Here is an 18,751-nt window from a genome sequence, read left to right on the forward strand (position 1 = left end):
TTTGCAAATAGTTCAATTTGCGTTTGGTGTGAACACAGCCTAATGTAAGTCTTTTTAACTAGAGCCAAACATGAATTAGGCTTAAAATGTATTGATTCAATAAACTATTTTTCCATTTCAATTTCAAGAACAATTCAATTCAAATGTCAACGTTCTTATCAAATAAGCCAAAATATTACATCATTTTATATAGTGTATAATTTTATATTATATATAATCTCCATCTGTGTATGTGTCCATATTTAATAAAGAATATTTGAAGAGTTTGGTTCCAAAATGTGATAACTCCATTTTTAAAAAACATTTTTTTTATTATGCATTCAAATTGATATACGTAAATCAAACTGCAGTTGGTTGATTTTGATATACGCCATAATAACAAAAAAATACAGCTAACTAACCCAATAAAACACGATAAAAACATGATAACGTAATAAAAAAATGATTTTAGAATCAGAGTTATTTCATTTTGGAATCAATTATGAATTATTATGTTTAATAAAGATTCCTTATTTTCTGTTTAGAGAATACATTTTAAAGGAAAGGCCAATGAGACCCGTCTTGTCTCATTTTATGGAGGCTTTTTGACGGTTTACTTTAAATGTCATAGCACAAACGTAATTACTGTTTCCTTAAAATTATACAACGTGTTGTTGTTTTTAATCACGGCTTGCTGCTCATGTAATGCTCTATTCAGCTGAGACTTGGAGTCATACAGCATAGTTTAAATTAGCAGATAACATAACATGGTTAAATTAACTCTCTCATTTTCCCAAATAAACAAGTGTACAGTGTGCAGTTTTAGGCATGAAAATGATGTGCAGTAGTGCTTTCCATGACATTTAACTTTATGACAACACCATCTGAGATTTATGAATGGTCAGGATTTATGAGATTGCCAGATTTACACAGCACAACATTTGGCTTTCCAATTCACGTGATATGCAACAGATGCGGCTTTTTGGTAAAGAAAAAACATCTAACAACAAAATCAGCAATGCAGTGATATCAACCAACCAGTCATTTTTACAAAGCCGCTCTTTAAAGTGATGTGTCCGTCAACTAAGTTGCAGGACGGAAAACCTCCCGTTCTTTATGAATTTCACAGGCACCTCTTTTAATGTCCCATTTGTGTGTAATGACAGAGGACTTTGTTATAGCAGATGTTTGGTAACTCCCTGCTGATCACTCCACCAGTATTGCTGCTAGACTCATTATCATGTTTCTCTATCACTACTGAAGCAGCTGCATTTGAAAACAATGTGGCGGTTTAAACCCAGGAATCAAGCATATGTGCAGTGTTTTTGAGACATATCCTTCGGTGTGATAATGACAGTTTTTGTTGGTGTGATCAACTCACATAAGTTATGGGATTAATCTCAAGCAGAAAAAGCTGTTTATAACAAAACATGGTTCACAAAGTGATTAATGATTCACAATGTTCCACAGTGTCAAAACTTCTAAGAACACTAAAGCCTTTGATATTAAAGAACGTGATTTCTGCTTAAAATGCTCGCATATGGTATCGTTTACGGTTTTACCATGATATCTTTGATATACTGTATACCATGGTACTGAATGATTACAAGTGTTGGGAAGCTAAACTGTATTGTAATGATAGCACAACTACATTAGAACATAATTTATATTAATTAAATAAAATGTAATATTTTGTAAATAACTGTATAAATAAAAATTTAAAGCTTAAAGATTGAAATGGCTTGATCCCTTCGAAACCAAAAGTGTTTTTTATGTGACAGTACTGAATATTGATGTATGACTTGCTAGTCAATTACAATGTCAGAAAAAAGGTACTGTGAAGGTACACTTCTGTTCCTAGGGAAACAAAACATTTACCTTTAAAGGTACACAACAGGTCTTTGGGGCATAATTATGTACCCAAAAGGTACAAAATGTTATGTTTTTGTATACCTGTAGAGGTACAAAAAGAAATCCTGAAGGGTACCACACCAGTGATGGCTAGTGTACCTTAAAAAGTACACACAGTATAGTAGCATACTGTATGCTACACTTGTGATGACATTGGGGCTTTAAAGGAACAGTTCGCCCAAAAATGAAAATTCTGTCATGAATTACTCACTCTCAAGTTGATCCAAATCTGTATAAATTTCTTTGTTCATTGAACACGTTGAAAGATATTTGGAAGAATGTTAGCAGGGGCTAACCAGTGACTACCATAGTATAAGAAATATTGTATCATTTTTGTTCTGTCGAACACAAAATTAGGTAATTTGAAGAATTTAGAAAAGCAATTCTGGAGCACATTTCACAACCATTTTGATTCTTTCCTACTATGGTAGTCGATGGTGCCCCAGAACTCTCAGTTACTAACATTCTTCTAAATATCTTTCTTTGTGTTCAACAGAACAAAGACATGTATGCAGGTTCGGAACAACTTGAGGATGAGTAAATTAATTTTTATTTTTGATAACCTGTCCCTTTAACAGTTTACTGCTTAAATTTGAGCTTGAAACTTCAGAATCAACAGTTTCTCTTTCCCAACACTGACGATATTCACACTTCACGGTACATTAAAGAATACCATGGAATAACATTTCCTTTAGCTAATTTAAAATATATGATTTTGTAGCCGTAAACGAAAGCTGTGCACATAAACCTGGGAAAGCTGAAACATTCTCATAACTGTATTAATAACTCCTACTTGATAGTAGTTGTTTAGAACCTTCAGAGATGGCCTTGGTTATCTGAATCAATTGCACTGCACTCACTGCTGGTGTGCGAGAAAGAGAGCTAGAGTAAAGATTAAAAAATGAAACCCTCAGGGTGATGGTGGGTAAGGACACTTAACTCGTCGCATGCATCCTCTCAGAAGACATAATTGGTATGGCAACTCTTTCCGAAACAAAACCAATAAAATCCTCTTCTCTTCACAAATATAAATATATTTTATGATATTATGTACAATAAGGTTTGCCATCATAAACACCATTGGTATCGGGGGTTGACAGAGCAGATTATTACTCTTGCTATGGGTAAACACACTTTTTGCAAAGACAGCCATGACTGATTGACGTGTTGAAGCATATTCTGAAGAAATGATTTCTGCTGCGAGAAGGCTGGTGGTGCGGGGAGTCTTTCAGTCCCGAGAGCCGGGCGAGGCGCCGTCCTCCTCCAGTTCCCATTGAAAGTTTTGCCCTGTCATTTGGTAAAACATCATATTAAAGGGCTTGTAGAATTTGTGCAGTCTGCGGATGACGTCCGGGTCTATTTTGGGGTGAGTTCTGCCCTTGGATTTGCCCAGACACCGCGGCGTGCTGCTGTCCTCCGGCTTCTTCAGGCAAGGGAATCCCTTGGTTTTATTAAAATAGAAATGTTTGTCGGTAACAATGCGCTTGAGTCCCAGGAAATCCTGCACCTTTGCCATCTCGCCGGCTGGATCAACGATAAGCCCCTCGCCGCTGACGAAGTGCATCTGTGAGAGGGGAAAATACTGCATCCAGCTCTCCAGGTGAAGCGCGTAGATCCCTATTCTCAGCGCGCTCCACGACGCATCAATCAGCCCCAGCGTTCGATTCTTGAAGGCCAGGACTTCGAAAGTGGGAATCTCAGGCCTCTTGGACAGCGTCTGAGTATAGTCTGAAATGGCTCTGGTCACCGGATTGCGTACGACTATGATTAGCTTAATGTCCCTCGCCATCATGTGGATTCGCTTGGGAGCGCTGTTTGTCACGAAGTAGCTGGGCGTCTTCTCCATCGTGATCTGTCCTTCCAGCGTGGAGGGCATCAGCTCTCTGCAAAGCAAGCGAGAGAAGCAAATTAGCTCGAATTTATTAACAAAAGAAAAGTGGGAAATTGAAACAACTATGTAGCGAAAAGGCACATAAAACTAGCGGTTATCATCGCTATATATAAGGTTGCAGTAAGGAGCGTACAGCTTATTACACCCGTGCAGAAACATATAAAAGATAAAAGAGCGAAGATGAAACGATGGTGTACAAGCATGCTCATTGCTTAATTGATTCCATCTGTATTACTCCTGGCGCTATTTCGGTATTTTAATAATGGGTTCACTGCATATCATTAATACTGCTGGGCTTGAGGTATTGTTGTGTCATACATTTACTCACTGAGTCCCCACTCTTTATGTTCCTTCACACATCTACAGTCTCTCTGGCAGGGACACATAGCCTGACCCGCTCATTCTTCTAATTAAATGGCCTATCTGGAGACCCAACATATTCATTTTGACATTTCTATCATGAGGAATGTTCGTGCTTTGAGCGATTTCTCTGAAGATAACAGGCAACGTTTGCCACCACATTAACTTTCTATGCTCAAGATCAAACTGGTAGAAGAAACATTGCTAGGAAAGAAATCATTCACAATTTTTTTTTGAGGAATTTAACTAAATATTTTTCACTTTGAGTTTATATTTCATGTGATTCATGCCTCGGGAGCGCAAAACAAATGAATATTTAGCATGTTGTCTGCTGCTCCATGATCTGTTCATTTGATCTATTCAGTATGGTCCCTCATTAAACCACACAACAAGAATTTGACCTAAATGCATGACTACATAATTTATTTGCCTTCAGTTCTGTGTAATTGACACAGAATCAACCCGTTCTCACTCCCGACATTTCCGCTCGGTCAGCGTCCCACGGCGTCACTTTTGAACGCGCAGGGTACCTCTTTGGCGTCGTTTTTCGACGAACAGGGAACTGCGTTGCTGTTTTCTAAATGCTCCAGACCGAGATGCATGCAATTCTTAGCATTTCATAATTATTTATGGTTTTAATATTTTGTAGCACCTAACCCCAACCTCACCCTAAACCTAACCACTTCTCAGCCATATAAAACACAGCACGCGAATAAAAGTACAGTCACAGGTATTTATTGCACAAACTGACCAAAAGCATTACAAAATATAACAAACAAATCGTTTCGAACACCTTTTTGCACCAAAGCCGTACGATAACTTTACATGGAGATGCCGTGCGTGTCAGAGAATGCGTGAGGTCGGCACCCATTTTAAGATAAACCGGAACAGCTAGATGCAGTCGGTTGCGGGAGCCAATACCGTTTCACGTTCAAAGCCAACGAAATGACGCGATCACGAGACACGGGAGAGCCAATGGCATCGAAGCTTACGTAACTTCCTCTGGCGGCAAATTTTGAACGTCGTTCTTCACCGGATCTGAGATTTACTTCGGATGGTGATCGCTTTCGCATCTGTTCCTCATACAAATCGACCGTTTCGCGTTGGTACCCTTGAAATATCTGTATTGTATTTTTAACGACATTGTGACTGCTTGTATTATGTGTTTTATATTACGATAAATAAACTGTTACATTACTTGCTCAAACTGTCTGAATAGTGGCATGTAAAAACAATTATCCTGGCCATTAAACTTAAATTAAACCCCGAAACATCATCATTGCAAATTATATCTAATATACATTTTCATAATGACAGTAAAATTTGCGTGCCCGGCCTTCACGTCGAAAAACGACGCCAAAGGAGTACCCTGCGCGTTCAAAAGTGACGCCGAAGGGCGCTGACCGAGAGTAAATATGTCACGAGTCCGGAGTGAGGATGTGTTGACAGAATATGAAACCTTTCGGTACTTTCAGAGAATACACAAATCCATCACAGATGTTAAATTCAATGTAACATCCAGTCAAACTAGCCAAAATGTCCCTATACTGTATTACATTTCACGGAAAAAACTGAATATTTATTATTTTACATTTTAAAGCTGTTAATGCTTTAAAAACAACTTTTGTAACCTAATGTACAGTTCCTTCACTAATTATAAATCACATTTTTGTTCAGTTCATTTAAAACTTACCATGCAATGCACATTTTAAGGTTAACGTTACCTGACAAAACAAACCCTCACAAATAAATTCAAAATGTGTGGGATTTATGTTAGCAGCTGGTTTGAAAGAAGCAGTAGCGAACCGGGCAACCCAAACCTACATTTACCCCTTAACCTTATTTTACCTTACTGTGCTTTCCTATAGAAGTGCGCATACATCATTATAGCATCACACTAACCACATGATACATTTACAATGCTACTCCAGACTTGAAACGCAACAAGCCGAACAGCACAGCGAGACAGTTATCACCAAAATAACACGCAATACAAATACAAATCCTTATTACACATATGCATTATGATCGGCGTGCCGCGTGTATGCTCTTCATCGGAATAATGGACCGGGTTGCACACCACACACACACATGACCGACACTGCCTCCCAGTCTGATCATAAAACCAACACAGACTAACGTCCACATTACCAGTTTAAAAAGCAACACGTCATGAAAGCGCTCTCAGCGAAGACAGTAAACAGAAATTCACCAGTGAATAAACTGTGATTATAATAAATCTTAAAATAAAAATGCTAACATCACAGTGAACTAAACGCATGGAACTGACTGTAGTAAATTGACCATTTATCTGATAAAATGTCACTGTTATGCAGAATAAAAGCAAATATGCACAAAATGTTAAATTTAAAGCTGACCAATCAAAATCAGTCGTCTCAAATTAAGCTCACATCAGCAACCAGAATGAATTGAGGCACGGCGGCCTGATAAATCATAAATAACTTACAATTTGATGATCAAATTACTTGATAACAAAGTCAGTTGTTTTGAACAAGGTTTATCAGCTTTTCTCTTTTTTTCCGAGACTTGATAACAAAGTTCATCCATTTTGAATGAGGTTTTCCTTTTTTTTTTAATTTGGCGAATCTGCTTCGGGTGCTTCTTCCGCTTTACGAGATTACTGGTGAACAACCCCCCCCCAGATGGCGGAAAGTTGGAAAAAACAAGCGCGCCCGTTTAGAAAGATGCTATGATTGGTCCGTTTTACTGTCACTCAAAATGAATCCCTCCCATTGATTTACTGTAGTGTCAGCCAGCGGTATACTAAATGAAGGCTCCCGACATAAGCACACGTTCGACTTCTTGCAGCATGCGCAGGCCGACTTTTATTGAAAATAATATTTTAAAGTTTACGATAGTTTAGGTCATCACAGAGGGCTCTGAGGGTTCGCTACTGGAAAGACGTAATGCATATAAAGACAAAACCTACAGAGACAAAAACATTATCTTGTAAGCTGTAGTATATTCTTTCGCTTTCTCAACACAACATACTTTTGTTTAGCAATTTGGGTTAAATGTAATATTTAACGGCTTTATGGCTCTAGGGGACAATGTTTAAAGAGCCGGCTTTTAACTTCAGCAGAACCCTGTCAAAATGTTCTCGTTTACTGTAACATGTCATTTTTTCACATGTTTGCTTTTTCTCCGTGTTTGACCTTTTCCAGTATTAGCTGAGCATTCACACATACTACAGAAAAAATCACACCTTCAGCACACCACACATTAAATAATGATTCCGTGAACCACTTGCATTCAACTAGCCTCAAACTATCCAACAACAGCACTATGAATAATGTGTATCACACTTTTTAACCACCTGCTATTCCTTATTATCACCAAAAACAAGCTTGGTGTAAGAGCTCAGGTTCTCAAAGCTAACCTTGCAAGCATCAAATTATCTCACATATTCACAAGTGAGACCCTGAGGATTCCTTCTCTGTCAGACATTCGTGATGATCTGGATTCACTGCAATGTCATTAGTTCTGTAAAGCAATACTGAGAATATAGGCCTACAGCAGTTTTCTGTAATAAGGAGGTTCCACACTTCATGTTAACAAAATCAGAAGTTCATCTGCACTTTAATGTTCATCTCATCCCCGCAATGATCTGTTTATCCATATCATATATCATTTGATCTTGCTACTATATCTTATGGAAATAAAATATTTGCACATAACATACTTTGAATTTATGCTGTAGTCCACCTGAAACAACTTCGAAAGGCATTGTGAATCCCCCAAAACAACATATTTTTAATACACACATTTTAATTTGATTTACAGCACACTAGGGGATGAATTGGAAGCCTGGTTGACAAGCAATTCCACTATTGCAACTTTTTAGACTTAGTCTCACAGACACTTCGCCTTAAAGGGACAGTTAACCCAAAAATAAAAATTCTGTCATCATTTACTCACCAGTGAGTTGTTCCAAATCTGTATACATTTCTTAGTTTGGTGAACACAGAGAAAGATATTTGGACGAATGCTTGTAACCAAACAGTTCTTGGTCCCCATAGACTACCATAGTAGGAAAAATGACAATGGTATTCAAAAAAAGTGCCACAGAACTGTTTTCTTTCCTACATTCTTACAAATATCTCTCTCTATGTTCATCAGAACAACAAAATGTATATCGTTTTGTAACAACTCGAGGGTGTGTCAATGATGACAGAATTGTCATTTTTGGGTGAACTGTTCCTTTAATATGGAGGTACTATTGGAAAGTTTGTCAGAAATCACCCAACATTCTTACCTAGATAGCTGAACTAAATTAAATTGAACTCACAAGACTCATCATGCTAAATGTAAATAACTATAACGCTAAAAGTTTTGCAAACTAAATTATTATGCAATCTTCTAAACAAGCGAAGAAACTGCTGACTATTGAGTCTTTGTCTGATGTGACAGCTGTCGCTGTCAAACAAAATGGCGATGCACGAGACAATCAATCACCGCATGTTGGACACATTTTAAATGAGCACTTCTCTGGGCCAGCTTCGAATTCTCCTTGTGGAACACATCAAATGAAGTACATATCCTCCATGCCCCTCAGCACACGTGTGCACACACTCACTCACAAGTGCCTCTGTAATTTCATTTCGGTAACAGTATTGCACTTCTGATGGGTAATTTCCCAATGGATTATGCTTTCCTCAACACGTTATAGAGCCGTGGCCTCTTCTAGACCAGTAATGGGATATAAAACACATCTGTAGATAGCACTGTGACTAGAAAGAGTATTAGTTTTCATTACATTCCATCAATGTTCTCCACTTCCTCAGTGCGGTAATGAATGGCTAAAGATTTTCCTCTCTCAAGGTCTTCGAGAGCCGGCTATATAAAGGGTTCCGAACGCAGGTTTGTTTGCTCATGAGTTGAATTAAATAAATAAATGAATTTGAAAAAAAAAACATGCTGAGAAGGGAACTAAACCTGAAACATCCCATAATGAATCACCTTGGATTCACCTATGTAAATCAAATCCAAAGTAGAGGCGCGGTGAGCGGTAGGGCCTTGATGTTTAATAATAACATGTCATGCTTCTCGGGACGAAACGTTCAGTCAACACGACAGATGACTGATGCTCAGGGTAACCTTCTTCATTTAAGACAAGCACATAACCGGCCATTGTCCTCATCAAGCTCCATGCAACTCATTATATGTGTAATTGCGAAAATATGGAGATTACGGAGGCGCGATACCTTCGTTTGTGATTGAGGTCGAACTCATTTCGATTGCGAGCGAATCAGTCATGGTTGGTGTACATTTAAAATGTCAGAGGGAGAAAGAGGTGGAAAGGATAGAAGAATGCTGATAAACAAGCTAATTTTCCTACGCGCTGCCGACGACTCGCCTGGCCTCACGCTCAGCCGGAACGGCGATACACAAAAACGAATGGTTAACAATTGCTTATGCCTGCATGAGGAGTGCATCATGACATGGGTCATTCAGGTAGGCTGGTAAATACAGCATGCGGGGCTAAAAAGGCATCCCTCACCATCTGCTGTTTACCTGCTCGCGCAAATCGCATAATATATCGGAGCTATTTGTCTATGGACCTTGTCGCGCTTGCATAACGCTTGGAGAAACATGGTTAGGACGAGTCGACTTAAACAAGATCAATTTCCCAGGATCCCCATGGACCATGGATACATTTTTGTTCTATGTTGTTACGCACAGATTAATAAACAAAAAAGAAGCAGAAGGTCACGTTGCGCAACTTGACAAGGTTTTAACATTAAACTGACATGCTGAGAAATGGCAGGTGGGCACAGTTAAGTAAAGGGAATAGCAGCCTAATGAATATCATTTTGGGGGAACGTTGCTTTCAAAGTGCAAAAATTCATCGACTCTTTGTGCTTTGAAGTTAAAAGCATTCTAATTGCCACTTGCTGGGAAATAAAAGATGGGAGACGGATAATTTATGAAGCAGAGGTATTATTTGACACAAGTATTACTATGATTTATCTCTAAATGCATCTTCTAAGCCACTCTTTGGCAGTAAGGCACTCATGAGAAATCCTGTAAAGTCATTTGATGGGTCCAATGCTCTTTCAGTCCTGAACTACAGCGATCACACAGCTATTTCATTCTTGCATATGGAACGTTTTTTAACACTTAACACCCATACTCCACATTTTTGTAACATCTTATAGTTCGTATTTAATCTTAGTCTTTTTTTATCACTCTTTCATTCACATTCTGTAGTGCTTGACCAAAACAGGCCTATACTATTAAACAGCAGTTCATGTGTGTAAAGAAACATTTTGTAGGCTCTAAATCTCAAAGAAGTATTATAGACTAAATATACTTTGCTTTCAATGGCAAATTATATAACAATGACATCACTTGCATGTTCGCTATTTAATTTGGAAAACAGTTGGGGGTTCTCGTCTCACAGTGAGATAACACTACATTTTGTGTCACTTTCATAAACCTAAATGCCTGCGCACAAGAGGATAGTTTAACATTGGTACACTGAAAATAATGTTCTTTAGACTATCTTAAAAAAAATGGTTTCATTTGTTACATTATTTGATGATTTTTTTCTCAAATTATGGTTTAACCCCATACTCTGCATTTAATATGAATAAAAATGGGTAACACTTTACTTAAAGGGTTGTTCATAAGATTGACATGACACCTTCATAATCATGACATGACACATGTCATGAATATGAAGGAGATTTTATGCATGTTTATGACAACTGTCATTAAGTGTCATTCGCTGATTTATGTCATTTTTAATGCAAAGATGACATTGTTTGAGTTATCTTTGTTATGACAACTTGACATAAAGCAAGACATCATAACCTGTCAGTGTCTTTGTCATGACAACTTGACATTACCAAGACAACATGTCATAAATCTGTCCTAAACATGTTAATTTGTACCACTGTAGTTGAGGTCAAGAAAAGTATTTATGACACTGTTATTAAACTATTTGACAGAGTATTAACACTTAATGACAATTTAATGCAACATCCTCCAACCCATATGACATACGTATGTTGTTTGTCACTTCCTCAAATACGACAAACATTGACTAAATTAACGCCACTTCCGGCAGTACGCAAGACTATCGCCTACCGTCATTAAAATGTACATTTTGGGGTATTATTTTTCAATAATAGCATGTAATGTGGTTTTATTTTCATTTTAAAATGTTGTGATAACTATATTTACACATACACAGATATTTAGGCCTTTTGAGCAAGTAACACAACACATTTATTTATTAAATAACAGAAAACGCATGATGATACAGATACAAAACAGTTAAAATGTTTAAACGTACAAATATGCCAATTGTACCGAGGTGAAACCATTCATTTATATGAGGAACAAACGCGAAAGCAATCACCATCTGCTGTCTCAAATGATCAAATCTGGTTACGTCAGCCTTAATAGTGACATATCATTGGCTTTCGTCTGTCTCATGACAGACAGCGTCATTACGTCAGCGTTGAGTGTGAAATGCTATTGGCTCTCGTTACAGATTACGTCATTCTAATGTTCCGGCTTGTGTTGATGTCCGTAAAATAATAATAATAATTTTAAAAAAAGATGTGTTGATGTCCGTTCCCAGAGTTCCTCGACCTAAGTTATCGCATGGCTTCAGTTCAGAAGGTTTGCAAAGCGACTTGTTTGTAATACGTTTATACTATTTTGTTCATTTTATGGAATAAATACATGTAACTGTAATTTTACTTGTGTGTTGTGTTTAATGGTTGACAAGTTGTCAGGTTTAGGGTAAGGGGTGGGATAGGGGTTAGATGCTCTTAAAATATCTTTGAATCTTTGACATTGGTAATGTCAAGTTATCATAACAAAGACAACTCAAACAATGTCATCTTTGCATTAAAAATGACATAAATCAGCGAATGGCACTTAATGACAGTTGTCATAAAAATGCATAAAATCTTCTTCATATTGATGATTATGAAGGTGTCATGTCTTTCTTATGAACACCCCTTCAAATAAAGTGTTACCTAAAAATGTTGTTAAAGTGTTTCATTATTAACATTTTGCTTGTGTTATGCTATTTAACACATTATGTTTCATTTTGTCAAGAGGGACAAAACTAGCTGTGTTAAAACTAACACAAAATGTATTGTCCTTAGCTAGACACATCTCAAGAACCGTTTTTATGGTGTTGACACAAATCGATCCTTTAATTTCAGAATAACATAATAATTACTATTAGATCCAAGTAGAGTTTTTACTTTTGAATAAATTGCTAAATAAAGAAAACGTCTCGGTTACGGATGTAACCTCGGTTCCCTGATGGAGGGAACGAGACGTTGTGTCGAACCGACAGATGGGGTTCGTCCCTGAGAACCAATCGCTTCCGACTTCTTAGAAAAGGCCAATGAAAATTGGCGAATGAAATTTGCATGCCAGACTCCGCCCCCGGATATCCGGGTATAAAAGGGAGACGGCGTGCCTCATTCATTCACCTTAGTTCTGAGGAGCCTGAGACCTCTCACGACTGCTGCAGTGGGCAGCACGTGTTGTGGCAAGGAGGACACAACGTCTCGTTCCCTCCATCAGGGAACTGAGGTTACATCCGTAACCGAGACGTTCCCTTTCTGTCGGTCTCTCGACGTTGTGTCGAACCGACAGATGGGGTTCCTATGGAAAATGCCATAACACTGTGCCCTGTAACAATCTCTAGCGAAGCGATGGTGACTGGCCTGGGCGTGTCAGCCGTGAGCGCTACCGCGAAATTGTAACCTACCAGTGGGTAGGTAGGGGGTCCCAGAGCTTTCTTGAAAGGTGGGAAGGCCCCTGTCTTCGGCCTCACAGGCGGCGGCCTTGTTTCTCTAACAGCGAGAAGCCGCCCGGTACCGTAAGGCCACTGGGTAAGCGCTACTTCCTCAATTGGGGGATGCGCTACAGAGACCACTTCCTACCGCAGGGAGGAGTCTAGTGGAGATACCAACATGGTCTCACCGATAGCTAGTGAACAACTATTAATTTTATTTATAGGGGCAATAACACACTTTCACCTTACAAATGAAAAAATGACACAAAAACACACTCTTCGTTTAATTTTTTTGTGATGTCTGAAATATTTTTAGGATTAGGCAGTAGCAAACCCATGTGCTGAAAGTTCAAATGACTACACAACAACATCGCACAACAAATCTCCATGTACCCGAGTTGCATCAAAGGAAGGTAATGGCAGAATAAACCTGTTTCTTTCTAAAAAAACAGGTTGTGAAAAAGAGGCATGGCAAACATTCAAATGGCAGTCAATAAGAACAGAACAGAACTGTTCCTGAAAAACAAACCAATGAACAAAATGATGAAGTGCCTTAAACTAGAGTTAAGAATCAGCAGGGACCTGGCACTACCACATTATATCGATATCTGGGTCACAAAACAGCAATATTGCGATTAATTACATTTAGCGTGCAGTAATTCAAGCCTGTGACGTGTTGCGATCTTTTGCTCGCTGTAACAAAGGTGGAAATTGTGTGTCTCGTCTTCAGGGGTGAATAGAAATGTTCTCTAAGAGTCTTGACAGGATGAGACGCATACCACAGTTCCCAAGACAGTTTTTCCCCTGCATCCTTTTAGCTTTCAACCGCCTGACTGATGCTGCACTAAGAGGGCTGTTGAACGCTGAGTTTACAGGCCGGAGAAAGGTGAAGAGTAATTAAAACCACAACGCATCCCCCCGCCGCACGCCTCCCGCGAACTGCTTAGGAGAGAACTGACAGCTGGTCTTGATCAAAAAACCTTTTCTCTTCTCTCCACCCGTGATCCCCAGAAGGCCGTTCTACGTCCAACAGAGAAACAGCACAGCGCGACGCTATCTGCCCCGCCAGACTGCTGCACTTAGATCTGAAGCTATGTTTATGAGCCTCTTGGACATGCTGAGCATGATGAAATGAAGCAAAGGAGAGGCTTTATGGATCCTTGGAATATCACCATAAAGCTGATAATTGCTCCATGAAACCACCCTGTATATCACCTTGTAAATTAGCTTGTTTTCCTTCGCAACATCATTTTTACGAGAAATTGCAGAGGAAGGCGCCACTCCTCCGAGCGTCAGGCTCTATTTATGAATTCAATCCTGAGGGGAGTGGGGGAGAAGCAAATAACGCCTTGCCGTTTTATCACTCGCACGAACTGGATGGCTCTAGGAACCTGACATTTACCGGGAAAATATGTATGTGGCTACTTTTACCCAGCCTCCATTTGTTTACATTTCTTTCGACGGGGCGACCACAGCGCTTCAGGCTACGCGAATACAATTTTCCCACAATGGCCCTCGAAATGCTGTGATTGGTGTGGCAATTACGACAAGTAGGCGCCACATTTGGGTCCGTGCTACAGAGAGCATTCGAGTATATGATCAGTCACTCTTCGGCTTTTCAATGTCATTTAGTATTTTATTGAAAATGTGTGGTCGTCTGAAAAAAAGCAAGGTAGAAGTGACACCTGGGTACAACAAAGGACTATAATTTCTGTCCAGAAAAAACTCGCTGATATGGTTCAGTTAAGCAGAACTGATTAATATGACAGATTGAATGTGATAGGTTTTATTGCCAAAGAGAAACAGCGATGAGCACTCATCCAGGTTCAGGAAGAGATTGCGGCGCTGCCCGTGAATGATAACACCACAGCTTCCCTGCTCTGTATGACTGACAGGAGTTACAGACATCCATTAGTGCCGAGATAACCACAAAGACCTAGACATTAAAACCAGAGCTGCCCATATGGCTCCCATCTACGCTAACAGACTGACAGCAGAGAAGAAATGTACCGTGAAACCGTCATGTAGTTCATTCCACATGTTCGCATTAATGCATAATGATGTATGACATACACTCTGGGATTCAAGATCGAAATTTAGACCTAGAAAGTTTTAGGATTTTCAAGATACAAATTTTGTGGATATGAACTTTTCTTGTACTACTAAGTGTGTCTCTTAGACAACAATTTTTCAAGTGTTTCTTGAGACCAGAATCAAGAGGTTCAAGACCCCCAGCCAAGGTACATCTTGTGTTTGCGCTAGCAAAGATTTGAAAGAAAATGAAAACATTGCGATGTATAATCGTCCCTTATTTTCAATGGACCATGACCCTTTCTCCATTGTACAAAAGGTTAGATACATTTGCTCTTATTGAAGCATCCAATGCTTTTTGGGATACACATTTTGAGATAACATGGATTATTGGGTTCTGCACCATGCAATAGGGCACATATGATGACATACTGTAAGTTAACATTCCTCTTACATCATTTCACTCCCCTCTGCTGTTTCTTGTCATGTCTCCAACGGTAGGAATAAACATAAAAGAGCCATGACGCAACATCAAAACTTGCTTGCGAAAAATCTCACAAGGTCACAGGTTCAAGTCCAACTTACATCTACGTCCTGCTCGCTTTCCCTCCTCTCTATACCTAATCATGTCCTGTATTCTATTATTTAATAAAAGGCAAAAAGCCCATAAATAAAAAAAGAAAGTTGCAGTCTGCCTCAACAAACAAAAAAGACCTAAGTACACAGTCTTATGTTGTTGTTTGTCAGGTTCTCTGAAATCCTGTGAAGCACAGCAGTACTTTTAAAGTGCTGTTAGTCTGCAGCCACTCCACCGAGCCTCATATTTGCTTCAGTCAGCAGCACAGGACCCATTTGTCCACGGCACGCACTTATAATAGCTTTGTGCAAACCAGCATTTGGAACCAGCAATAGCTCTACACATTTCGTGAATGACAGTTTACCGGTATAACATCACGTACACCAGAACATTTCTCTCTCAGATAGTCAAACATGATGTATTTTCTCAATTTTCTAACTCGGGCTCGCTAGATTACTAGCCTTGAGAGATTTTAGGCCCAGTGGAATCCAATATCCACGACGGGTGGCCGATTCACGGTTGCAGTCATTAATGGAATAGTATCAAATATTCCCTCACGTAGGGTGTCTTCTGCTCTTTGTGTTTTATTTTGCAGCATGAAAAAGAACTCATGGCCGTATTTAAATTAAAATATCTCCTCCTCGCTTGCTTTTTTGAACCAGTTTCGCTAAATCCTTTAAATGTATTTAAGATTCGATTTATTTCTTCATCTGTGAGAAAGGCTCAGGCCGTCGCAGTCTCCAGAATATAGCACACAGCCGCCTTCGCAAGTATCACACAGCATTTTGAGATACGGAAAACCTGGAACATTTTTTATTCAAGGGCAGATTCAGCGAAGCAATTGATTTTTATTCACGTGGATCTATAATCCATATCTTAAACACTAAGGGAGACTTCATTTCCGAGGTGACTTGAACTGGAATGTGGTAGAAACAGCGCGTTCCCCTGCCTGATCGTAGATTACTCTTATGTAGAGTCAAAAAGAATTACCCAAAATGCATCTCACTCCTGCAAGCTTATCCATCACCGGTATGCAACCGGCATATTGTTTCCGCGAATTCATTTTTTACCAGGAAGTGCACACTAACTGTCTTAGACAAATGGAAACGTTTGAAACTGTTAAAGTTCTTTCAAAGCAGCTGTGAGAGACGCTTTGCGCAAGAAATATCAGCACACCACCACTTGTCCAATTAAATCCGAGGAGCGTAAATGTTGCATAATTGAATGTATCCATTATATATTAACACATTTAACATTCTCTCTCATTTCCATAATGACCTCAACAGATTCATGAAGACGTATCAATTTGAACACCATGCTTTCTAAAGGTAAAGTTTTCATGTATCACTGTCTGAACATTCAAGTTCAAAGTGCTTAAGTTTTTAAATTCAGATTTAGAGACCCAAAAAGGCCAAAGCACATTGCAAAATGAAGTCATAATTCACTTGAAGACAGCCGTACTCTCTATCCGGATCACAGAAGTGAAGTGGAGTGTTAGTATAATCCTTACATGAAGCCATACAAAGGAGAACAGAACTAAGACGGAAAACTGTTCTCAGACTTCACTAATCCATCAAAGCGCAGTGTACGTTCCCAGGCTCTAGTGCCAGTGCATTGACCTTTGATATGCTTTAAGGGCAAAATATGAAAGCGTTAAGAATGTAGTAGAAGCACCGATGCTTGGAGCTAATCTGCATGCTGTTGTCATTCAACTCTTAAATGTCAACGTTTCTTTATCTACCGTGTACCGCAACTTCAAGAGAACATCTTCGCTGTGTGGTTTTATATAGATCATTGTGAGCACAAATCACAGAAGTATTTCCTTCTACTTACAGCTTTCCTTAAAGGAGTCCACCTGCATTTTCTTCATAGAAAAAAGCTTTGCACAATAGTTTCAAAGGGGGAAATAAGCAGACATATGTTGAGTTAAGCAAGAAAATGCATTCTGGTTTAATTCTTTACACAGAAGCTGCATATCTACAGCAGAGCGGGTCTAGATGAACTTTTCCTAATTAAAGAGCACCTCGCCGGTGTAAACAACTTTTTTTTAAGGCCAAAATAATGTGGGTCATTAAAAGGCAGGCTTGAACAGCATTAGCTTTCATGGAGACATGATCGCACAGTGGTGTTTATTTGTGAACATCTGGCCTCGTGCTCACAACGCTCTAATCACGTACTACAGGACTAAGCTGCTCCATTAAAAGCTAAGCTTCACTATTACTGGGACATTTGATAATCCGAATTGTGCTTTTTTTGTGGAAAAATGGCATAAAAAACAGTGAACGTGAAATATTTAAGTTGGATTTTACTTGACGATGATAATATGTTCGAGATGAAAACTCGTAGTAAGCTGGTGGTGCGTGTTCGTAACAAGAGCTGCAGGTGCAATAGTAAGCATTTTCTGGATTATTGAAGATTTGGTTGCTGTTTTGCACATGAGACACTTACATAAGTGTAAAACATATTCCACAACAGTCAAACAACACATCCGTCAACAGCCTGCAGCAGCATATGGAGATATGGAGACTTCTGTTTACTTCCTGTTGGCCAAATGCTCATTTATTTCCATCTGCATGGAAAAGTGTTTTAGCAGTAATCGCTGCTTCGAAAGATGTACCACAGCATCTACCAAGTATTAAACATTACAACATTTTAAAAGACCACATGAAATTGCTTGATGAGTGCCGTTTTCTTTCCTGTCTTGACATATTTCCTATGGAAATGTTGGATCCATTATCTCAGAAGGGAAAGATTTGTACTTCTTGCGATTCTACATATTACCCACTTGTATGCATGTTTAAATATATTAAACTAAACTATAAACTATATAATTTTTTATTTAATGTGTGTCTTTGTTTTTATATTGTTTTTCATTAGCTTGCAATGTTTTAATAAGTGAAAACCAATTAAATGTGACCCAGCCCAGGTATATTTGTAGTAATTGCCAATAAAACATTTTATGGGTTAAAATGATCGATTTTTCTTTTATGCATAAAATCATTAGTTTATTAAGTAAAGATCATGTTCAATAAGGATATTTTGTAAATGTGAATGTACTGAAATTGTGTACTGTGAATGTATCAGGACGTTTGTGAGTAAATGCAGCAAAATCGCGAACAAAAATGGCCAGAAACACGCCAACAAACGTCACTCGCTGCTGCCCGCTCTTTGAGAATTGCCCACTCAAGTTTGGTATCTATGTAAAGCTTAG

The 18,751-nt window shown here is 38.8% G+C and overlaps 1 protein-coding gene across 1 annotated transcript in view; it reads right to left on the minus strand.

Annotated features, from left to right (window-relative positions):
* Positions 1-237: 237 nt before the first annotated feature.
* hs3st4 (heparan sulfate (glucosamine) 3-O-sulfotransferase 4) overlaps positions 238-18,751 on the minus strand; it is a 102,285-nt gene continuing 83,771 nt past the window's right edge. Inside the window, exon 2 of the mRNA XM_057344960.1 lies at positions 238-3,773. Within this exon, the coding sequence (XP_057200943.1) occupies positions 3,119-3,773 (655 nt within the window). The 3' untranslated portion in view covers positions 238-3,118. The remainder of the gene's footprint in view (positions 3,774-18,751) is intronic.

Source organism: Triplophysa rosa, linkage group LG11, assembly GCF_024868665.1.
Source record: "Triplophysa rosa linkage group LG11, Trosa_1v2, whole genome shotgun sequence".
In the NCBI taxonomy this organism is placed as follows: Eukaryota; Metazoa; Chordata; class Actinopteri; order Cypriniformes; family Nemacheilidae; genus Triplophysa; species Triplophysa rosa.